This window comes from Anolis sagrei, chromosome 6 (assembly GCF_037176765.1).
Source record: "Anolis sagrei isolate rAnoSag1 chromosome 6, rAnoSag1.mat, whole genome shotgun sequence".
Lineage (NCBI taxonomy): Eukaryota > Metazoa > Chordata > Lepidosauria > Squamata > Dactyloidae > Anolis > Anolis sagrei.
In genome coordinates this window covers 66,073,714-66,099,675 of record NC_090026.1, presented here as the reverse complement: position 1 = coordinate 66,099,675, position 25,962 = coordinate 66,073,714, and the positions used below count along the sequence as shown (strand labels likewise).

General features: G+C 37.8%; 1 protein-coding gene across 1 annotated transcript in view; it reads right to left on the bottom strand.

The window, feature by feature from the left end:
* EGFR (epidermal growth factor receptor) overlaps positions 1–24,910 on the bottom strand; it is a 131,384-nt gene extending 106,474 nt beyond the window's left edge. The window contains exon 1 of the mRNA XM_060781559.2: positions 24,464–24,910. Coding sequence (XP_060637542.2) covers positions 24,464–24,539 — 76 coding nt within the window. The 5' untranslated portion in view covers positions 24,540–24,910. The remainder of the gene's footprint in view (positions 1–24,463) is intronic.
* Positions 24,911–25,962: the final 1,052 nt, after the last annotated feature.

Sequence of the window (25,962 nt, the reverse complement as noted above, 5' to 3'; positions counted from 1 at the left end):
GCAGGCTCACATATTCCTCCTTTGAAGAAAGGGTGAATGTTTTATTTCCTCTAAGGGTGGTGCCCTCCTTACTGCTCACACGGAACATATCTTTAGTGGCTCTTGCCTTTACAAAATGCCCAGGCTCCATCAGCATCTCCAAATTCAATGGCAAATAGACATGGCTGGCAAAATCACAAATATAGGACTTGAAACAGAGAACTCAGAAACAGAAACAGATTGCATCAAAACCGTTTATCAAAATAATTATTTAGATATACTGGCTAGGCTGCAAATATCCCCTATTCAATGTTTTTATAATAACACTACTGTTTAGATATACATTATTCAAAATGTATCACAACGGCCAACAGTGTACTGCCACAAAGTGATTTGGGGAAAAATTGTGGATTTCATTTTTTCTTCAAACTGCTATCTTTGTAAAACAAAACAAAACAAAACATGAAAGCTCTAAGGAAAATCCAAATTCTTGCCCTAATAGATGTATGATATGAACTGTCTCTTAGCTAAGAATTCATACTGATGAGCTCTACCATTTACTGCTGTTCTTGAATATTAATTCTAAGAATTGTCCTCATAAAACTGTAGTTGAAATATGAAGATAAATGTATAAATTGTTAAATTTTGTAAGGGCACATCTACACTGACCATTTAGGCCAGTCTAAGGTTAGACCCACAGCAGCTAAATGCCACACAGCGGCTTATAAATCTTTACCCGTGGAAAACCGCTTAATACAGCCAGGTTAAGCTAACGTGGAGTTGTTCCCTGAATTAGGGGCAGTCCCCATCTATACTTCTGGAAAGGTCAACTCAAGATACTGGGATTGTGATAAGGAAAAGATGTATGCAATACTTCAAATTTCTATTAATACAGTTGAGTTCTGTTGTCTGGAGTTGTACAATTGTAGAATTATGATGGAAGGGGCCTTAAAGGTTACCAAGTCCAAATGTCTGGTTTCATATTTTAGTCTATTAGGATTTATGAAATGAATAAAATCCAGAGCAGAAAATATATTAATTTTTTACCAGTTATGATGGCTATCACTTAATTCTAGTATCAAAGGCACTATGTTTCCCAATGGTGGTTTATTATATTTATTATGCTACTGTATTAATTGTTTTTAACTGTTTTATGTTTTTTGAGCATTGAATTTTGCTATTGTTAACTGCTCTGAGTTGGCCGAGGGCTGAGAAGAGTAGTATACAAATATAGTACTATTATATATACTATACATACCACACCATTTATTTAGCATCACTCATATTCTGTTTTTAAGAACCTCCTTTAAAATTATACATTTATTTTCTGTATAAAATACTTGGAAATCACAAGTAGTAAAAGACAGAACATTCTAAATTTTTGACACAATTCAAGAGATTTCCTGCTCTTTGCATATCTCTATGTAGAATGCATCCTCTTAAAAATAATTATTTTGACATATTCGTTTGGAAAAGAGTGGCAAAACAGAATAATCTCAGTACTTTTCCACAACAGTCAATGGAATGAAACAACAGAAACCAATCTTTGGGGAAATTAAGTCCAATTAAAAAAAGTTGTCTGATTTATGCAAATCTGAATTATACATATCACCTAACAATGCTTGTGACATTTTTAATGAAAGAGTATTTAACTGTCTTGTATTAATCAGATTTTCTGAAATGCAGATGATCACCTTTAGTACTTTAAAGGTCTTAATGCAGGAACTTTGCTTTACTTAGCAAACTGGCAAAGCAATCCTTTGTGCCAGGGAAGTCCTTCTAGGAATATATTGTGCGCTTTGAATGAGTTGAGGCATGGTAACAGAAGAACATATATTCTTTTATTTCTTTGAAATAAATGTCTTTGCCTCTCCATTTCTAACTATGGTATAAAATGTGTTCTTTTCCCCAAAGACTTTTAGGGAGTGCTACATTTGAAAAGCTTTCCAAGATTAGTCAACTGGTGTTGCAAACTTCAAAAAAGGAATTTGCTTTTTGGGAAATTTGTGATCTTTCTACTCATTAATAGGCGCCACACTGTTTCACAAATAAAGGTTTGGTGGAACACTGTGAATTAAAATGTCTAAAACAAAATCCCACACACTTCCAAAAATGTTTGGACAGCATACAACAAATTCTTGGAAGATGAATTTAAGTGGCTTTGGTGCCTGGGGAAAGGGGGATTGAGAATGGTCCATGACCCTTCTACACTGTCATATAATCCAGATTATCAAATCTGATAATCTGCTTTGAAGTTGATTGTATAAATCTACACTGATTTATAATGCAGTCCAAAGCAGATAATCTGGATTTTATATGGCGGTGTAGAAGGGGCCTCAGAGAAAAGGCATGTTTGTATTCATATAGGGGTTTCCGTGTGTTTTTCACGTGAAAATAACTCCAAAGTGCACCAAAAATTGAGCAAGATCTTAAGGGGATTGGAGACCATTAGAAGAGGACTTTGAGGCTGAAAAATGGGGTACAGATTCACATGAATTTAAAGGGCCATACTTTTGCACTCCTATTCTAGTTTATGAGTGAATGAGGCAGACATGAAGAAAAGTTGGGGTACTTAAGCCACAGATTGATTGCATCAGTCATGATTCTATCACAAAATTTTCTGCAGATAACAGCAGTAATGAACAAACAGAAGCAGCAGTAAGAGATTATGCAGCAGAAGGCTGATGTTTATAAATCAGCTTATTTGCTTCTTGATACGCACATCCAGTTCTCATTTGTATATACCAATTGCTAAAGGCCAACAGCCACAAATCCAAGAAAAAGTAAACTCATAGCTATTTGAACAACATCCTTTCAGCTTACAGAACACACAGAAGCTGATCTTTCATAAAAGGCCTCACCTCAAATACAGAGAAGACTCCGGGCCCTTCCAGACAGGCCCTATATCACAGGATATGATCCCAGGTTTTCTGTTTATCCAAGATTATTTGGCAATGCAGGCTGATATAATTAAGTTTAAAGCAGAAAACCTGGGATCATATCCTGGGATATAGGACCTGTCTGGAAGGGCCCTCCATGAAATAAAACCAGAACTCTGTCCCTGTTCTCATGTGGATGTATGTAATAAGGACACAGAAGATTTACTCTCATGTGAATATTGTAGTCAATCAAAAGATGGCTGCAGCCTTGACTTCAGCTAAAAATAAAAATAAATGGGATCTGTTAAGTTCCGACTTGCCCTGAAAGTAAATCAGTGCAAAGGTACTTTTTTCACATAACTTTAAATTAAAGAATTAAGAGCAGCAGCTCCTAATTCTCCGGGGAGATAGAATGGAATATAAATAAAGTATCATTATTATTATTATTATTATTATTATTATTATTTTATGGCATAAAAACACAGTATGACACAGCAATTAAGATATATATGCTGGGTTTTGTATCAGAAAATCACAAGTCGAACACTTCTCAAGCGTTTAGGATTGTGTGATATATTTTCGAATGATGCACGCAGATCCAGGTAAGGTGGACTTTTACAGTCGACAGATTGTAACCTTGTCAGTGTTTATTGTTTTCAAATGCTGGTTGAGATCTTTTGACATGACACCCAGTATGCCGATTACCACTGGGACCACCTGTACTGGTTTATGCCAGAGCCTTTGCAGTTCAATTTTGAGGTCTTGAGTTTTTCCTGAGTTTTTCCTGTTGTTTTTTGTCAATGCGACTGTCACCTTGTATTACGAAATCAATAATCAAAACTTTTTTTCTTTTCCACAATCATGTCTGGTGTATTGTGTTCCAAAACTTTGTCAGAATGGATTTGAAAGTCCCACAGTATTTTTGCGTGTTCATTTTCCACTACCTTTGCAAGTTTTTGCAAGATCCCACCAATTCTTTACTACTTGTGACATAAGTTCCAATGAATCATTTGGGCAACATAGTTGTGCTTCTGTTTGTAGTCTATTGGTGCAATTTTCTTGCAGCAGCTGAGGATATGATCAATGGTTTCATCAGTTCCTTGCACAGCATGCATTTTGGGGCATCAACTGATTTTTTGATCCTGGCCTTAAGTGCATTTGTTCTGATTGCTTGCTCCTGGACTGCAAGAATCTGACCTTCTGTCTCCTTCTTCAGCGTTCCATTTGTGAGCCATAACCAGGTCTTCTCCTTATCCACTTTTCCTTCAATTTTGTCAAGGAACTGCCCATGAAATGCTTTGTTGTGCCATCTGTCAGCTCTGGTTTGTAGTGCAGTGTTCTTGTACTGATTCTTTGTCTGCTGTACTTTGAGAAGTTTCCGATTATTGACTTCAATCAAAGCCAGTTCTTCGCTTTCCTTTACATATTCTGCCGGTGTATGTTTTTCTTATTATTATTATATAATATTTATTATTATTTACTATTACTATATAATATTTCTTCTATTGTATTCCATATTTTAGCATTGTTCACAGATTAAGTACAATGAATGCTGATAGACTGAGAGCAGCCTTTCTGCAAAGATTACAATTTCCTCAACTTTCCTTGAAAGAATTTGCTTTGCTGATCAAACTAAGTACAGCAAACTCTTAGTTAACCAGCAACCTTGGTGAATGGTAAGTGTCAGATAAATGTAGTTTCCGGTGGATTGAGAGTTAATACAAAAATGGGCATAACTAATACTATATCCTATACTATACTGGACCTTGAACTCTATATTGACAATATTAAACTTGAAATATAATAATTAAAAGCAAATCAAAATAGACAAATGTAACCATTTTATACTAATGTACTGTTTATGTTGCACCTTGGAGTACCTTTGTAAGACACCCCTAGTCCCCTTGGGGAGATGGTAGAAGGATATAAATAAAATGTATTATTTATTTATTATTATTTTACATTTCCACTATAATGATTTTATTTTAATTTTAATTTAAAGTTGCTTGAGAGTTCCAATAGCTTAACTTCTGGTAAATTGAGTGTTTGCTGTATTCTGCCAAATAGTGCTTTTCTTGATCTTATGGGTTAAACTTCATCTTTAATTCTCTAGAAAAGAAAGTAGGGATTTTTTTTGTTACGTCTCTGAGGCTATGCTTGAGAACACATATTTAATTTCACAGAATGCACAAAGACTCTTAAAAAGCAGACACCTCCCTTCCAATATTACGTTTTTTAATACGGAATTGTAAGCAGATTTTGGAAATAAATGAATGCTAATATCATGTTATGAGGTAGCATTATGCAACAAGTAAAATTTTCTAGTTACGATATATTTTCTAATTACCTTTAAAGAATTTTTTACTACATTTAAAATATAATTTTTCATCTCTCTCTTGAACTGTAAGTCAATGATTTATTTACATTTCTTAAGGCTAACTACCAGCAAGAATGTTTTTTAGCTTTTTATACAAAGCTTCAGTTTTATAATGGTCTTGAATTTGGTCATTAACATGTTCCAGTTCTATATCACATTGCTGACCTTGCTGTTGAACATTTAAGTTTTCCACATGGGTCTAATTATTTGAGAACTAGATCCCAGGGCTTCAAATGTGCAGCAGGCTGATAAACCTGACCTTCTGTTGACCAACCTGAATGTATTCAGAAACTGGCCAGGCTGGATTCTTGGGGAGTTGCCTACTTGGAAAGAAACACATTTACTATGAGGTGTGTGTATTTTTCTCCCTCGTCTTTAGATAAAACATGTTATCTAAATCATTGTTATGGCTGAATCTTACATAAGTTCAACATTTCATTTTCACTGTTATCCATGATCCATGCCCTAAAAAATTATTTACTTTGCTTCCATTGATTTGTGTTGTCTGCAAATTCACAGGATGATCTAACTCTTTATAACATATCTTGGCTAGTTGCTGTAAGAATGAAAGCTAGTTGTGTGAGAGAAGGCCAAAGATAAGTGATGAAATGGTAGTTTTGAGTAGGCTTTGTACTATCAACTTGCAACCACTTTAAAAACCTCTTACCACCAATCTTACCGAGCACATGGACAGAAATGTATGTCAGAATAAAAGAGGGAGAAGGGGAGATATAATCAGTTTTGCAAGTTACATGAAATGTTGAGGTGATCAGCAGTAGCAACAGAAGTTTTTATTATGATGGCTGATAGGTAATAGCTTCAAATGTTAGCTGCTATCTTCCGCCAAAATGGTTGTGAGGTGGAGTGCAATTAGTGAAACAAGCAAATGCCCATATCACTTAAATATTTGTGTTTATCTTGAATATCACTTGCATGTTTTGCACACAGTTGCAAGTGTAGATTAAACTTCAAGATGAATATTCCTTATATAAAATGCTTTGGATATGTTTTGGATTTCACCTTATTATTTTGGAATATCTGTACTTGTATATACTTACATAATGATATAAATGGGAGATGCATGAATTTTGTGCATGAAACAAAGTTTACAGACATTAAACCACCAGAGAGCAAAGTTGGCACTATTTCAACCACCCATGTGAACAATTTTGGATTTTGGAGTATTATGGATTGGCAGATAAGGGATGCTCTACATGTAACTACCAGAACTTCCAAAATCTACTTAACAGGATTGAAAAAAACAAAACAAAACAGATTTTGTGCTACTCATTACCAGGGTTACCTAGGCTCAAGTGGCCCAGGAATAGCAGGTAGCAGTATGCTCCTCCCACCCCACAGTTGTGGCAGTCTCTTGCTGTGACATGGCATGCAGCTTTCCCCCGTTACTTGCTGTGACATCAACCAGAGCAATGGGGATCTCATCCTCACCCATCTCTCTTATTTACCCCTTTCCCTCTTTATTCTTAAACATATATAATTTTCTCTCTATGTACTGTACCTCAATATACAGTATATTCTGGCGTATAAGACTACTTTTTAACCCAAGAAAATCTTCTCAAAAGTCAGGGGTCGTCTTATACGCGGGTGTAGTCTTATGCATGGGAGTTGTCTTAACTCTATATTTTAACTAGAAAAGTTAGGGGTCGTCTTATACGCCCAGTCGTCTTATATGCCGGAATATACGGTAAGTGGTAAGAGATCTTTGCCTTTTTAAAATGGTTGCAATTTCACAGTGCAAACATAGCTCAGAGCAACTACATCATTACTTATTATTGGTCTTCACTCTCACAGCAACTAGCCAAAATACGATATAAAGAGCTAGAACATCTTGTAAATTTGCAGACAACACAGATCAATGGGAACACAGCAAATACTCTGATAGGACATGGATCCTGTGAACTTAAAAGTGAAAATATAGTGATGAATACATGTAGAGACTCAGCCATAACAATGATTTAGATAAAATGTTTTAGCTAAAGAAGAGGGAGAAAAACACACATACCATATAGTTAATGTGTTTCTTTCCAAGGAGGCAACTCCCCAAGAACCCAGCCATGCAAGTTACTGAATACATTCAAGTTGGTCAACAGAAGTTCAGGTAAATAAACTTGCTGCACGTTTGCAATTCTGGGATCTAATTCTCTATGTAGCAGACTTAACGTTCAACAGCTAGGTCACCAATGTGACATGGAATTGGTACTATGTTAATGACCATAGTGAAGGCCATTATAAAACTGAAACTTTGTGTAAGCAGCTAAAACATATTTCTGCTGCTAGTTGGCTTTAAGAAAGGAAAATAAATCCTTGACTTACAATTCATTTTATTCAGTATTCACAAATACAGTTGATACAAAAACGGACTCTTGCCTCAAATTGGCTTCCCTTACAGATAAAATAGGTCATGGGTCAGATAAAAGGAAACAAAAGCAACAAGGTAAGTAAATACTCTGGGTATTTATGAAATATGAGGAAGTGTATGATTATTTGTATGAATTGTACTTTTTCCACATGCACATCAAGCATGCAAATTCATTTATTGGAAGGAGATGTCCACATTTTAGGAACAGGGATGCTATTCCAATGAAAACAATAATTTTTGGTTGTATGACCTCATATATTTTAATGTTAATATCTTCAGATATTTATGTCCTACTGTCTCTTTCCCCAAAGTTCTCTGTGTGGTTCATATATCCCAGCTGGTATCGCATCCAAACTTGTTACAGGTTTAGAGGTGTATTATATAATTTTAGAACATTATTTCACTTAGCTTCTGGACAATGTGATAACATGGATAATCTGAGATTTTACAGAAACCGTCAATGAAAGGGTAGACAGAAGCTGAGATAACACTGTGGATGTGGTTTAAAATGTATTCCAGTTAGGAAGTAATGCAAATATTTATAGAAGATGCTATCCCATTGAATCTACTGAAATAATAGACCAGGGCAAGATTATGGAATATATTGAATAGCAGTCACAGAAAGACATGACAGTGATTCAGGTATTAAATACTGTATCAAAAAAAAATTGAGTGCTCCTGTACAAAAATTTTCTTTTAATAGAAAAAGATTGAATTAGAATTATCCAATATTGAAATTTGGCAATGAATTGTATAAATACCATTCCATCAATGACTTTAGGGCTGTAGTCAAAATCACTTAAACTGTATCAGGTTTCAGTTAATGAGTGGCATACAGATGGTAACAGTTTAGATAAATGTTTGCTTATTCTTTCTATAAAAGGAACCTTTACCAAATAGTTTAATGAAGCTTTTCAAAATACATCTAATGGTAAAGGATGAATCCCTTTAATGTATCAAAAGGGAATAGAATCATGGCAGATAAATATATTTTTTTATAAAAGAATGGTCTTTACACAATTCCCACGATCATTTTAGTGCAGTGTTCGTTATCAGAGACTGGTTTGTGAGCAATCAGCTACCAGTCATTGATGAGTTTCCAAGGGAGGGAAGCAAGCAAGCCAGCCAGCCAATGACCACAATATGGTACCAGTCCCTGGCACTTTAGGAAAAAAATTATTGTCATTCTCTTGAGTCGGCTCACTTCACTCAATCTCTCTTCATGAACACCTCTAGTACTTGCGATCTGTGAATATATGTTACACAGTTTGTGCCATTACATCTCAGAATAGTGGTTCTCAACGTTTGGTCTTCCAGATTTTTAGGAATTAATTTATCTAAATTCTTGGTCAGTTACCCTGTGTATACTAGCTGAGGCTTCTGAGAGTTAAAAAACATCTGGTAGACCAAAGGGTTGAGAACTACTGGCAAATGCCGTCCCTTTGAAAGTCAGTACATTGTTTGACTTTCTTTAAACCTCTAACATGAATCACTTAATTTGCTTTAATTTCTTAACTAGGACAATAAAGACATTATTAATTTCATCAAAACTGTTTTCCCTTTTTACATATATTTAGAGGATACAGCTTTGTCTAAAGACAATACTGTTTAATTACTGTTAGGAGTAGCCCAAGGGTGAAAAGAGGCTGGGAAGATGGGCAAGGAAGATGGAAAACATATCTACAGAAAAGCTAGGTCAAACCAACCTGTATCTCCAATGAATAATGAATTTAGAAAGTGATGTGGAGGTTTTAATTATCAACAACTAAGTTAACAGGATGAGAAGTTTATCCTATGAAGTACCTGAAGTTTATCTATTCTGAATTTTATGAGCAGGTTTCCAAAAACTGACAACTTTCCTATTGTTTTAGTTTCTTCCACTGATCACATTTCATTTTCAAACACATTTTCATTTATCCTGTTCTTTTGCATCAACCTGCACATTTAAAATGTCCGTGCTTATGAGTCCTTAGTAATGGTACTTGCACGGCAGATGAACTGAGAAATCCCAATAATAATTTCATATCCAAAGTAACAATATGGTATCTAAGCCATTTTATTCTTTTCATTGTATTTGTATCTCACCGTTCTTTCATCATGGAATACAAGGCAGCATATATAGAAACCCTACAAATCTCTTATTCAGGCACTGTGGAGATCCAGGCCCCATCCACATAGGCATTAAAATCTGGCTGGAAGTCAGCTCGAGGTTCAGTGTCTACATTCACCCTCAAAATGACCTGCATCCAGCCAGAAACTCTGTGTTTAAAAAAAACTCATCGGAAATTCTGGATCACTTCATGAAATCCACTGAAGTCGATAACTATATAAACAGTGCAATGTTGCAAAGAAGAAGCATTTGAAGCACTTATCAGGACAGCAAATATATCTCTTGTAACATGGAGAACAAAACAAGGCATGATTTAAAAATGGAGAAATTGAGATGAAGAAAGTCACAAAACAACAGCTTCCATTTTAAATTTAAATTATTTATAATTCCTGCATTGGATGTCTATGTCTTGAACAACCCACCTCTCTGAAAACTTGGCGTTGGAAGAGAAGATAGTTTGACACAATAATTTTTAAAATATCACAGGGAGGAACCCAAAGATCAATTTTTGAGAGCAACACCCTACATTACAAAATAATTCTCTATAAGCAAAGGTTCCAAACAGGTAAACCCACATAATAGAAGGCTGTAACCTATGATCATCACAATGATGGTATGCCATACACAATGAACAGAAGTGACCTAGGTATGTTAATTTCAGAGGTGGTAATAGGGCGAGGGAAGAATTTATGAGACAAATTCAGATGCCTCAAGCATGTAAACAGTGTTATGGTAAAAGACAAAGAAAAAGGGTTAGACAGTTGGGGGAAGCTGCGGGAAGCAAATGCTTCTCTATATCAAAAGCTTACTTTCTCAAATCCTGCATTTCAAACTGGGGACTGAGGCTAAACTGCTCTACAATCCAGTTTCAAAATGTGGATTTAATTGTATTGAACTAGATTATATCACTAGACATGTTCTTTATTATTAGTTGAATTTTATGTTAAATGAGTTAAAACTTGATTTTTTAAAAAACAAAAAAACTAGTGACTAAATTAAGTAATGTTTTACATCTTTGCTCATGGCAATGTTGAAATATCTGACCAAACTGCTAAAACAAGTTATTTACCATAACTCTCTCTCCACCCTGTTATTTTATTCAACTCTCACATTTACATTATATAACATGCAACAGAGTAAACTACATGAAAGATACATGTCGGTGGCAAAGAATCCAGACATTTCACTCTTCAATGTTTGAAGCATAATAATTGTGTTCTGGATTCACTTAGGGTGGTTCTACACAGGCACAAATGTGGCCCTGAACTGCCATGAAGTACACCAGTTCAGGGGAGCATTATGGCCAGATGGGCTGCCAACAACCACCTCTGTGGAGGGACACTAACCCAATCATACCAACGCTGGGTTGGCATGGTTGGGAATAGGGCCAGATTATATCCGCATTACCATCCACTTTCCCACCCCATCCTAAACACAGAAAACTGGCACTTATTTGAGCTATCAAGTTGGCTTGGAGCTGCCTTGTATGGTTAGATGGCTCTGGAAAACATTATCTCTTATTTGTATGCAAATTGACTAAAGACATGGTGCTAGAGTCAATGACTAAAGCCCCATCACTGATCATTTAGTTCGGTGTGGGTTGGATCAGTCTTCAGGTATTTATAAAATGCACATAGGCTAATCTGATACAACCCTGGGAAAGCCACTTAAAACAATTGCACCTTAGGTTAAAAAATAAATGGGAAAGTCCAAATTGTAAGTGGAATTGGCAGTAGGTATCCTGCCTACCACCCTACACTCCCAAAACTCCCAGAGGGCCGAAGTTTGCTCATGCCTGGTCTAGAGTCTGAGTCCCTGCATAGCAGTACTGAACTAGGAGATGCCTCCCCCTGCCAAGATGGCTTGGGATGTACCTGTCGGTCTGCAATGCAGGGCAGAACTGGCATTTTTGTGTGCTGTTTCCACCCCATATTTTGTGGCTGTCTAGAGCCGGTCAAAGGTCTCCTTTTCAGATATTTTCAATGTATAGGCAATCTTCTAAACCTGTGGTGAATTATCAGAGTTTCTGCCTAAAACTTCAGGTGCCTGAACACTGTTTGTAAGCAAACTATAACTTGATAGAGCAAATAGCAAACTAGATAATGAAGTTTATTTATTTATTTATTTACAGCATTTCTACCCTGCCCTTCTCAACCTCCCCCCCCGGGGGGGGGGGTCAAGTTCTTAAGGTCTTATTATCATATGCAAAGAATGAGGTAGTCTACCTGAACTGAGTCATTTGCATTATACCTAAACTGAGTCATTATGTATTGCCACAGACTCAAGAAATAAGAAAGGAAGAAAGTATAGCTCAAGAGGTTATGCGTTAATGTAACACTTGCCATCAATGTGTATTCCTCCTCACCTGTGCATTCACATAAGCAAAACCACATAATATAAGACCATTTAAGACATTGATCTTTTTGTCCTTGTGGCATGTCAAGTGGTTTCAGCCTCTGAATTGTCAGGTTAATTTTAGCTCCTGTCATTTTATTGTATGGTATTTTTACTGTGTTTATATTGCATACATTTTTTCTTTTGATAAGCTGAGCTTTTAAGACATAGTAAGAACACACACACACTATATAATCTCTTCTCTTTTAATCCATCTTGGCCATTTTTAAACAGCTTTGTATGATTCCAATGGAACTTGTTTATAAAGTTGTTTAACAAGTATAACCAATAAGGCATATCTATGGAAAATCCCCTAAGGCTGGGCATCACAATATGTCAGGCATTATCATGGCCCTCTAACAAAAACAGGAATGTATTTTTGGCATTCTAAGTCATTGACCATGTAAAAAATAAAATCAGGTGAATTATTTAGCAGAACAGGCAACGGATGCATTGGTCAAACCCTACTCACACCTCAAAGTATGGAACACTAGCCTTGATTATAATTACTCATGTATTTTCAAACATTTGATTGATTATGCAAAAATTGTCTTTCACTTCACTTGTTTAGAATTAACTTCAGACACATAATTTAACCATTATACTTATCCTGTTTTAGACTATCGCCATATTGCTCATTAGTGTAATCTGGGAACTGTTCAATACCAACCTCCAGCTAGACTTAAAAGCAACCATACGGTGCTATGTAACATCTTATATTACAAGATCATCTCTACATCACCTCACCATCAGTTCTTTCATCTTACTTTAGCAATTAATTTAGTAATGGGGGAGGGGGGGTCATCAACTTCACCAATATTTGAAAATAGAGATATTCTAGTGAATCTCTTTTTGGAAGTACAGAAATTATACCACTAAAATTAGTAAAGCCACTCCTCTGATCAATATCATAGAAGAGCCAGAAAAATAACACAAAGGAGCTCTATCTGTAACAATTGATTAAACACACTTTTCCATACTCTATTATAAACCTACCTGCTTAAATTAATAGTCAAGGTAGCATTTGTATATTTCCAACTGGGGAGGAGACCAAAAAGTAGTTTAGCACCACAATGCTGTATGTCTTATTCAGAAGCAAGCCCCACTTGGGTACACTGGGACTTCATATTCCTTTGTGTACCTTCAAATCTTTTACAACTTTATGGCATCCCTATAACTGGAGGCGAGTTTTTTTCCGAGGGGATCAGCCATTGCCTTACTCTGGGGTTGAGTGTGTGTGACTTTCCCAAGATTGCCCAGTGGGTTTCAGGCTAAGTGCAAGCTTCATATATCCTGTAATCCAAACAAGTATACAGCTATTTTGAATATATAAGAATTCAAACTATTGTTGCCAAAATGAGTAACCTTGTATATTTAGGAAAGCATTAATATGAAAAGCAATCAATTTACTGTATCATATATCCTGTACTCCAAACAAGTATACAGTTCTCTTTGAATATATGAGAATTCAAACTATTGTTGCCAAAATGAGTTATCTTGTATATTTAGGAAAGCATTAATATAAAAAGCAATCAATTTACTAGCTTCCCAGCTGGTAGAGAAGCAAAATTTCAGGAAATTAAAATGTGCAAATGCAGGATCCAGTTTTTCAAGATCTCAAAAGAATATGCAATATAATATCCCCATTCCTTTACATAAAGATTGCAATCAAATTTTCTTTTGATGCAAAGTTTCCAAAGCAAAGATTTGTCACATTTCTACACAGACACTATAATCCAGTTTGTAAGTGGATTAAACAAAATGCTATTTGCAAATAAACGGCCTCTGGGAAACAGTCCACTGAAATGTGCTGATGTACTGCAGATGATCAGAGTATAACGGTTTTGAGCCCTACATGGGACATACTCTGATGAGCTTTATCTGGCAACCCTGACAGACTCTACCACCCCCCGAAGCAGCATATTCCATTGCTGAACAGCTCTTACTGTCAGGAAGTTCTTCCTAATATTTATTTATTTATTTACTTATTTGCTTTATTTCTATACCGCATTTTTCAGCCTCAGGCGGCGACTCAATGCGGTTTACACAGTGCAATTTATCATAACAATAACAAGTGGTTAAAACACATCATAAACAACAGACAACGACAATTAATTATCCTATCAACACCTCAATACAATCAGAATCCGTTTCTCAATATCCTTATGCCATTCCAATGTTCGATATGCCGTGGAATTCGATATTTAGGTGGATTTTTTTTTACCTCCTCAAAGTGACGTCCTTTCAAATATTTAAACATGGTTTAGGCCTTCTTTTGTCCAAGCTAAACATATGCAGCTTCCTAAGCCTTTCTTCGTAGGGTTTATAGCTTCCAAACTTTTGATCATTTTGATCGTTCTTCTTTGGACACATTCCAGATTGTCATTAACTTTATTGACAACCACGATACCCAGAACTGGATACAGTGTTATTCCAGGTGAGGTTTGACCAAAACAGAATAGAGTGGGACTGTGACTTCCCTCAATCTAGACGCTATACTCCTATTGATGTAGTGTAAAACTTAATTGGCTTTTTAAAAACTGAACTGTTTCATACATTTTAGAAGATATATGTTCAGGTTTGCCAGCCATACATCTCTACAAAAATGACAGTGTAAGACAGAAACCTATATGTCTCCATTTTTTAAAAATAAAAAACAGCAAACATAATTCTCAATCAAAATTACTTTGCCAAAGCTTTGGGTGTTTACTCCACTTTAAGATGCACACCTTTCTTCTTTCTATACATTACAAATAAAGAAACTATGATTGTGAGTAAAGGAGATAGTAAGAAAAGCAATAAAGAGAAAATCAATCCTGTTGGAATATGGTATTTTTCAATCAGTGTGATTCTCATGCCCATTATTACCATCATCATCATCATCATGATGTTTATTTATACCTTACGTTTTCTCCCAAAGCAGCTAAGCTTTGACATCAGAACCTGAGCTGCTATTTAAGATGTATTTTTCTACAGCATTTATTTAAAACTTCTATTTTTAAAAAAGCATTCAAAACAATATATATAAAAATAGTAACAAAAAGGGCAAGCACTTCACAATAAGCACAATGCACATCACCATAAAAATTCCTGTGTGAAACAGCACAGCTTTGCAGGGTAATTAGTTTCAGAACATGTCCTCCACACAAATCTGCAAAGAAAAACTGTCCTTGACCAATGTGAAGACCTCTCTTGGAATGTGACACAGCATCACTGCTAGGCAGAAACACTGCCACTTTTCAAGTTTTGTTTTGCAGACAAGAACAGGACAACGTATTGGATAATGCATACACACTGCTATCACAAATATTTCGGTGATACTAAAACATTACACTGTAATAAATAGCTACTGGGTTGGTACATTTTTGAATACATACATATATGAAGAAACCTTAAGAAACTGCTGATGCATCACTTTTAACAGCAGGGCAAAACCGCACACCAGACTCTAAGGAAAACCACAGAACTTTTTATTGCTCTGAACTGCACATTATAATTTGTTATGTATTCCCAAAATACAGCACTAATTTTCATAAATGTTTGATATCAGAACGAAGACCTTGTGGAATGTGGTAACTTGACACAATTACATGAACTATGTAACGTTTACAAAGCTGATCAGGTCCAATGGAATCTATTGCACTGTTTAGCAAAATCTACCTTCTATTACAGTAGTTCCCAACATTTTGTCCTCCTGGGGTTTTGGAACTCAGATCACAGAATTCCTGGTAGTTAGCCAAGCTGGTTGTGGCTCCAGAGAGCTGATAGCACAAACATTGGGAGGACCAAAGATTAGGAACCACTGTTCTATTAAATTGTTCAAGGGGTTAAAGTCAAAGCCAAATAGTTGCTACATTCATGTACAAAGTAAATCATAACATATACATATATGATAAGGTAAAGGTAGGTAAAGTTTTCCCCTGACATTAAGTCCAGTCATGTCCAACTCTGGGGGTTGGTGCTCTTCTCCATTTCTAAGCCGAAAAGCCAGCATTGTCCATAGACACCTCCAAGATCACGTGGCCAGCATAACTGCATGGAGCGCTGTTACCTTCCCGCCGGAGCGGTACCTATTGATCTACTCACATTTGCATGTTTTCGAACTGCTAGGTTGGCAGAAGATGGGGCTAACAGCGGGAGCTCACACTGCCCCCCGGATTCGAACCTGTGACCTTTTGGTAAGGAAGTTCAGCAGCTCAGAGGTTTAACCCACTATGCCACCAGGGTCTCCAAATGTATGATACAGAGCTTTAAAAAGTTGAAAGATTCATGAGATCTAGAAATCCAAAATGCTCACAAGTGTATATGAGCCTCTTAAAATTAAATGCACTTATATGTCTACAACCAACTGTAGATACTCTTTGTATTTTTTCCAAATCTGCCAATGGCAATAACTAAATTGCTTCCATGAGTACCTTTCGAAAGGCCAAAAAATTAGAGACTAGATCAAAGTCTATAAAAGCAACCTGCAGCAGGTAATGCTTGAGCCCTGCTTCCTCTGATGTTGTGAAGTACAACTTCAAGAGGAGAAAAGCCTGCTCTATCCATGAGGGATTTGTACAGGATCCATAATATTAGAAGATCATTGTTCCAGAACTGTAGAGAATTTTCACAAAGATCCTACTCCTCAAAGTTGTTCCTCATGTTCTTCATGCAATATTGCTTAGAAGCAGAAAATTCAAGATACATCTGCATTTGCGTATAAACTACATATCTTGGTGGAGCTGTAGACTGATTGCTAAAAGTTTACAAAATTAATACATTTAACTCAATTTTACAATAACGTTAAAATACTGAAAAGTGTAAATGATGATGACATATAACGAACAGGTCAGTCAACACTAACTCTTTAAGTCTAAATGTTTTAGTCAAAATATCAACCCTAGAAAGCTGGGTTGAGTTATCCATAGGTCAATGTGATCACTGTACCTCAACTTCTTTCTTTTTTAAAAAAAAAAGAACCACACCCCTCTCTAAGCAGAGTAGCAAGAGGCAAGAGCTTGTACGGGGAGGACTTATAAAAGCACTTCCATATTGCCATTTCTGGTCCTTTTTAATGTCTAGGAAGGGAAATGGTAGCAATCGAAGCAGCTAAGCCAGCATTTGTGCTTTCCCTTCTCTGCAAAATGATGCTCGGCTTAACACAAGTCATATCAGAATCCTTAATTTGTAGACTTATAACCTGCCCTTAACTTATACATGAGGTTAACTTATACACAAGTATATACAGACTCAGCTTATCTATGAGTCCTATCAAAATCCATTTTGACCCCAAAACTTGCCCTCAATCTATATATAAGGTCAACTTACATACGAGTATATACAGCAGTAGCTACAATACCAACATTGTAGTTATATCAGGCAATTCACTGTGGAGATCATGTTAAGAGACCTAATTATCAGACAAATTCCACACCTCAAACTCAACCCCCCCCCCCTCCTCATCTCAAAGGAAGAGTTAAAATAAAAGAGCCACAAGGCATTTCAGGCAACTTACTCCAAGGACAAGACAAAAGGGCCTTCTTCTCAGCAGGTTGCATGTTCTAATCCAAGAAAGAATATCTTCAGGCCTATGCCAAGATGACACCATCAAGCCTTGATGGCAAGCATAGTGTCTCTCCCTATTTCCTTGCCCCATTACTATTCCTTGTGGCTTTGAGGTTAATTCTTAAGATTCACTTTTGCACCTAACTAAAAAAAATCTACACAGAGAAATACATTAACTGCCTACAATATATGTATTTGCTGCTCTAGAATGGAGTGGAAAGGTTCTAACACAACAACACTTGGGTTGGCCGAATCCATACATCTTCCAATTATGAGAATAATAAAGTATCAGAAAGAAAAACATTCCTTTTTGGCATTTACTCAAACTTTGATCTACTATTCTTTAAAATGTTTGCCCTAGGATCCACAGCTTCAGAGAGGACAATACACACATCTGAGCAATGGAAAGGATGTTCAAACCGAATGTAGCTTCCATTCTTCATATACAGATCACTCTTAGTTGATGTCCATTTCCCAGCTCAAAAGAATTCCCTTTATGGATCAGGCCAATGTTTCATCACATAAATCCTCTGTTTCCAATAATGACCAGCTGGACACTTCTCTAGAATTCATATGCAAGGCTTAAATGTAATAGTTACCCCCTTTCTGTGATCCAATTTTAAGTCATCTGAAGCATAATGCCTTTGAGCATGACATATCAATCAACTTCATTAAGAATTTTCTTATTTTGAAGGAGACTGAAAAAGCATCTCCATAACATTGATAGTATTTTTTTTTTATTATTATACCTCTTTTTAAATGAGAAGCCACAAATGTATTAGCTTTTCCTCGCAGGCAAGGCATCTCAAACATTGACAATGTTATCAATAAGCATTTCTATAGTACTATATTTGTTCCTTATTACAAGTGGATCACAGCAAGCAGACACAATATTTAGAATGCTCTATAATATATTGGGATGAATGATAGTCACATAGTACTAGTAAACCAGCTTCTCTATAGAGCATTTTGTTTAATCTAGCTTTTGTCACTTAAGGAGTTAGGTTTGTGTAATCTATAGAAAACTTGGGGTCCATCTACACTGTAGAATTAATGCAGTTTGACACCATTTTAATTGCCACAGCTCTAAGCTATGGAATAGTCAGAGTTTCAGGTTTTCAAGCTCTTTAGCCTTCTTTGTCAAAGAGTGCACTAAGCCATGAAGTTAAAGTGGTGTCAAACTGCATTGATTTTATAGTGTAGATGCACCTTGAAAAGTGATGTAATAGAATCTTTAAATATCTGAAAAGATATGTTCTGCTGCTCCAGAAAACACAAACCGATGGATTCAGATCACAAGAAGAGATTGCACGTTAACATTCGAAAGGAGCCATTTGAGAGTGGAATGGATTCCCTTGCAAGGTAGTGGACCCTTCTTGGGGTGTTTTAAGAAGAACTTGGATGATCATATTGTAGGAGCATGTTTGTTGGGTATTTTGGTTTTGCAGATGGTTAAACTAGACAGCCCTTGAGGTCCCTTCTGACTCTATCACTTTTCTCTACTGATTAAGACTACCCTTGTTCACATTCATTTTTGTTCCTATCTTTTTCTTTCCTGGTGCTGTTGAAATTGAGATGTTAAGCTCCTCAGGCCAAAGACACATTCTTCAAGCATGATGAGTAACGCTCTCTAATCTATTATATGAACTTTAGGAACACCTACACCATATAGAGTAGTATCTACAGAAACAAGGTACAATAAAAAAAACAATACACCTTATCTTTTCCCTAACAGCAGAGAATGGTGAAGATCAGGAAGAATTTGCTATCTATACCAGTGCATGAAAGCCTACAATTGTTAAATCTAAACAAACAATTTAATTTCACAATTAAAATGTTTGTCTACATTCTATTATAGTACTGGTATGGGGAAGTTATTAACAACAGAGATTGCCAACAAATTATTCCTTAGGATTATACTGAATATACATAATTCTAAAAGTTTTGTTTTCAATTTCTTTTTATTCCTTTAAGGATTTAACTCAGACTACTCATGCTTCAAAATAGTTTTATCTGAAAAATATAAAGTGGATGTGAGTCTACCCAAAAAAGGGAATAGAGGGAAAAAACCCACAACCTTGTCCAAATTACATCACCAACAGGTATGGACTTGCTCTTTTGAGTGGAGAACAATTTAAAGATTGTGCAATTAGGCTCTTCAGAGAGGCGTTTCTCTTTCCAAAGATTGTTTCATTGTCTGGAATCATGAAATACTTAAATTGCTTTTGCTCATGTATCAGACATTTTCCCCCTTCAGGAAAGAGGCAGTGAGAAGGGGAAAGAACGAAAGAGAAAAATCTTCATTTTTCTCCTTCTGGCAGATTTCCAAAACAAAGATGATTTGCCAGGAATTGAAGCTCCCTGCTTGCTCTCCAAAATTCACATAAGTTAAAGAAAGAGGCAGAGGGAAAACCATTTACTGGCTAGAAGACAAACTCCCAAACTTCTTTACACCATTCCCACTCCAATTTCTAAACTAGATTGTCAACAACAAAAGAGTATTTTATTTTTCACAGGTGTTAAAGTAAGGAGCAATACAGCTATGGGGTAAAATTTCAAGTAAGTTTAGTTGACATAGCACCAAATCATAAAGACTGACGAATTACTTCACTTGGGAAGAGAAAACACACACATGTAGAAGTGTTTAAAAAAATGTCTTGGCAAAGAAATTGTCTCACGGTGAGCAGTTCCTGATTCTGTTTAACTACACTGTGCTTGTATTGGCACAAAAGAGCACCTGATAGTTAAGGGAACCTTTGAAACAACGCATCAAGCAAATGCACAATCAATTGTTACGTCTCCCATCTGTAAGGAATGCTAGTTACTAGGTACTGTTATTCCTATGAATGAATCACTGCTGGTTTTTCCCAAGTTACAGGAAGGGGATGGAAATCTTTAGACAGTAACCTCTTCGCAGGGCATGTATGTTCTTGTGAAACTGACACATCCGACTGTTACATGGACCGTGTAAATACCAAAACTTCTCTCCTGTGCCAAAGTTGTTAGTTCTATTGGTGCTTCAAAGGCTTGTGAAAGAAAAGAGAGAATGAAGCACACACAAGAAGAGGAACTAAGAGAATGAATTCTAGACAAAGAGGCAAGTCCCTTATAGAGCAGAAACTCATGGCACATGTGCCAATAACGTTACTTAAGGTATAAGCATTTCAGAGCTCATCAGAGAAATGAAGCAGAAAAACAGAAGATTCTAAGATAAATTCGGAATGAACCCCATGTATGACTGTGGATAACATTCCAGTTTCAGAAGAAGTCTGCTCCTATTCTTTCCAGACCTGCTTTTGAGATTATGACAGTTTTGTTTGTAACTACAGGAAGTGGGAGTCCCAACAACCACTTTACGACTTCTTATAATCCTGATCCCATTCTTGAAGGAAATCAGGAAGCCTGACATCACCAATCAGATTAAGAAAGAGGAGGAAACAGGACAGTCCCCCACTTCCCAACTCTTCCAATATCCTATCACTATTGAAGCAGCTCCACTGGCTGCCAGTCTGTTTCCGAGCACAATTCAAAGTGCTGGTTGTGACCTTTAAAGCCTTAGATGGTTCAGGTCCAGGCTATTTGGCTAATTGCATCACCTTGTACGAAGTAGCCCAGGCCTTGAGATCTTCAGGAGAAGCCCTCCTCTTGGTTCCACCTCCATCTCAAGTTGGGTTGATGGGATTCCTAAAGAACCATCAACTGAATGAAAAACTGCTTGTGACTTTCAACTGCTGTGCTATAGAGAGTGTCCTAACCTATTGCATCTGTGCATGCCTTGGTAACTGCACAGTGGCAGATAGGAAGGCACTCTAAGGGGTCACCACTTCTGCACAGTGAATCATTACTTGCCCTCTCCCCTTTATAATTCACGCTGCCTCAAAGAACCTCAGAGCACTCTTGGGGATCCATCTCACCCGGCATATTCTTTTTTGGAATTATTGCCATCTGGCAGACAGCACAGGTGACAAGGATAAACAGACTGAAGGGTTTCTGATTTTCTCTTCATGGGAACATTCCATGCGGTCTTATTTTTCTTTTCAGTTTAGTTTTGTTCCCTTCAAACTCAGATCTAAGTACGGCAGGACGGGCATGGGTTCCACCAGCCTAGAAAGATTTGCAATTCTCTTCTGATTTAGGAAGCAGTGAAATCTCACGTGAGACTTCCTACTAAAGCAGTGAGCTGTAAACTATGCATCAGTAAACATTTTAAACATTTATTATGTTTATATGTATATGTGATACATAGATGTTTGATACTGGTTTCCCTTACTTTTTTCCCCCTCCTCCCTCTTTCACCCCTATTCTTCACTTCCTACTTTTGTTTTAAACCATGTTCACCTACTTTCAGTGTAATAGAAACCAGCTATTGCAGTCATGTCAATGACTTTTTATCTTTGATTAATGTGTGTGTTTATATGTATATGTATATAAATATTATTTATTTGCTACATTTATATACCGCCCCTCCCAGCCTGCAGGAGGCTCAGTGCAGTATGTGTATGTATATATATATATCTATATAAATAAAAATGAAATGTTCGTTTGTGGGATTAACAGAACTCAAAAACCACTGGATGAATTGACACCAAATTTGGACACAAGACATCTAACAACCCAATGTAGGTATGTCCGTCACTCAAAAAATGATTTTGTCATTTGGGAGTTGTAGTTGCTGGGATTTATAGTTCACCTACAATCAAAGAGCATTCTGAACCCCACCAATGATAGAAATGGGCCAAACCTCCCCCACAGAACCCCCATCAGGGCCCCAGCAGCACGTGGCAGGAACAGCTAGTATATATATATATATATATATATACACACACACACACACACACATACACACTAGCCATCCCCTGCCATGCGTTTCTGTGGCCCAGTCTGTGTATATGTGTTTTGTATGTGTGTATATATGTGTTTAAGTGTGTGTATATATTTGTATATATATGTGTGTGTTTGTATATATATGTGTGTGTGTGTGTGTGTGTGTTTATGTGTACATCCATATTGTGTGTATGTGTGTGCTTGTATGTGTATATGTGTGTGCATGTGTATATGTGTACATATAGTGTATTTTTTGAGTTTTTAAGTCTGTTCCACTGGGGTTTTGTGTGTGTGTGTGTTTAGGGGTGATGGACACTCGTTGGACTGTTAGGTGTACCGTGTCCAAATGTGGTGTCAATTTGACTAGTGGTTTTTGAGTTATGCTAACCCCACAAACGAACATTACATTTATATATATATATATGTGTGTGTGTGTGTGTGTCAAAATTTTGTCTATGTCCATGTCATTCACCAATAAAAATGGATTGCAAAAACCAAAAAAACTATGCATCGGTGATGTGCTGTTTGGAAAGATTTGAAATGCTATATTATTATACTACACTAGTGGCCCCCCTGCCACGCGTTGCTGTGGCCCAGTCTGTTGATCTGGAAAATAAAGTAATGAGAAAGTGTTGGTTTCTAATACATGTAGTTTCTTTATGCTTGTGGGTAAACAGTATTTCTTGCTGTTTCTTTGTTGATGTGTTGATGTAGAGATTGTCTAGTTTGCTACTCTGGAGCATGCAATTTATAAATGTCCTTCTTTAGGGGTCCCTTTCAAATCTATGATACTATATCTCTGTGTGAGTGAATCATATCTATCTATCTATCTATCTATCTATCTACATCTATGGCTAGATGACTCTATTTCCCCCAAACTCCACCAGTGTTCACATTTGGGCATATTGAGTATTTGTGTAGAGTTTGGTCCTGATCCATCATTGTTTGAGTCCACAGTGATCTCTGGATGTAGGTGAACTACAACTCCAAAACCACTGCCCACCAAACCCTTGCAGTATTTTCTGTTGGTCATGGGAGAACTGTGTGCCAAGTTTGGTTCAATTCCATTGTTGATGGGGTTCAGAATATTCTTTGATTGTAAGTGAACTATAAATCCCAACAACTACAACTCCCAAATGACAAAATCGGGTTTTTTTTGTTTTTTTTTAGTGATGATCACTCCTTTGGTTGTTAGGAGTATGCTGTCCAAATTTGGTGTCAATTCGTCCAGTGTTTTTTTGAGTTCTGTTAATCCCACAAACGAATATTACATTTTTATTTATATAGATTATTATTATTATTATTATCATCATCATGATGCCATGTAACCATTTCCTAGTACCTTTTTAACGGAATGACCACTCAGGGCCCTTCCAGACATTTTTATTTATATAGATGTCAACATTTTGTCTATGCCCATGTCATTCACCAATAAAAATGAATTGCAAAAACAAAAAAACTATGTGATGCGCTGTTTGGAAAGATCCGAAATGCTATATTATTATATGACATTCTGTATTACTTTGCAAGTTAAGTCTTGATGGGCTGGCTCCCCTTCTGGATTCTAACTGAGAAATCACTCCTTAGCATAACGAAATCAAATGCTACCCCTAATCATATTATATACGAGGGTTAAAACTACAAAACAAAACTATTGCACAACCTGGATGCAGGCATGGGCAAACTGTGGCCCTCCAGGTGTTTTGGACTTCAACTCCCACCATTCCTAACAGCCTCAGGCCCTTTCCTTTTCCCCCTCAGCCGCTTAAGCTTAAGCGGCTGAGGGGGAAAAGGAAGGGGCCTGAGGCTGTTAGGAATGGTGGGAGTTGAAGTCCAAAACACCTGGAGGGCCACAGTTTGCCCATGCCTGCCTGTCAGAAGGGCCATGCCTCTGAGTCGTCTCCCCGGCCTCTCTCTGCTCAAGCGCCCGCCCTTTCCCGGCCTCACTTTCCCCTCAGGCGCGCTTTCCTCACCTCGCTTCTCGTCCGCGGCGGCCAGAGCCAGGAGCAGGAGCGGGAGGGCCCCACAGGACAACCATAGCGAGCCCATCTCCGCCAAGTAGGAAGGAAAGAAGGAAGGAAGGAAGGAGGAAGGAAGGCGCTTGCCTCGCCTCAGCCGCGCTGCTCGCCCTGCCGAGGACTGTTGCAATGTGAGGATGACAACTCCAAGGGGGGAGGAGGGAGGGAGTGAGTGAGGAGGAGAGGAGCCCCCCGCTCCGCCTCTCGCCGGGTCCTCCTCCTTCTCTCTTCAACTCCCAGGAAAACTTTTCTCCTTTTGCGCGCGCGAGGCTGAGGGTCTCCCTCTGCTCTCCCTCTGGTCCGCCACTGGCCTCAATACCTGAGCCCGCCCAGGCGGGGCCTGCTGCTACCTGAAGGGACGGGCCAGAAATTCCAGTCAGGCAAGCTAGGCGAGGCTGAGGCGAGGCAAAGGCTGCTGAAGCGAGCAGCGCGCGCGCACTGCGCAGGCGCGTTCCCTCCCGCGCGCCTCCCGCGTGCAGCATTCGCTCCTTTAGGGTTGCTCGCCCGCCAAGTTTATTTACTTTCTGTTTTGTTCACTTGCAAGGAAGTCGTCTCTGGTTGCTTCTGGATCGAGAGAATCGGCCGTCTACGAAGACGTTGCCCAGGGGACGCCCGGATGTCTTGCAATCCTGCGAGGAGGCTTCTCTCAAGGACCAAGGCAGAGATATCTCCAGCTCATCCCTTGTTTGGGTATCAGCCAGCACATCAACGACTTATAGAATCATAGAATCAAAGAGTTGGAAGAGACCTCATGGGCCATCCAGTCCAACCCCCTGCCAAGAAGCAGGAATATTGCATTCAAATCACCCCTGACAGATGGACATCCAGCCTCTGCTTAAAAGCTTCCAAAGAAGGAGCCTCCACCACACTCCGGGGCAGAGAGTTCCACTGCTGAACAGCTCTCACAGTCAGGAAGTTCTTCCTAATGTTCAGATGGAATCTCCTCTCTTGTAGTTTGAAGCCATTGTTCCGCGTCCTAGTCTCCAAGGAAGCAGAAAACAAGCTTGCTCCCTCCTCCCTGTGGCTTCCTCTCACATATTTATACATGGCTATCATATCTCCTCTCAGCCTTCTCTTCTTCAGGCTAAACATGCCCAGTTCCCTAAGCCGTTCCTCATAGGGCTTGTTCTCCAGACCCTTGATCATTTTAGTCGCCCTCCTCTGGACACATTCCAGCTTGTCAATATCTCTCTTGAATTGTGGTGCCCAGAATTGGACACAATATTCCAGATGTGGTCTAACCAAAGCAGAATAGAGGGGTAGCATTACTTCCTTAGATCTAGACACTATGCTCCTATTGATGCAGGCCAAAATCCCTTAAATCAAGACATAGTTTTCTTAGATCTACAGAGACACTCACTGGAACACCCCAGCAAGCGAGAGTCCAAAAGTGGCAGGCCCAAACCCAGCACCTCAATTCATGGGTGATACCAGATGAGAGACTCCCCCCTGGG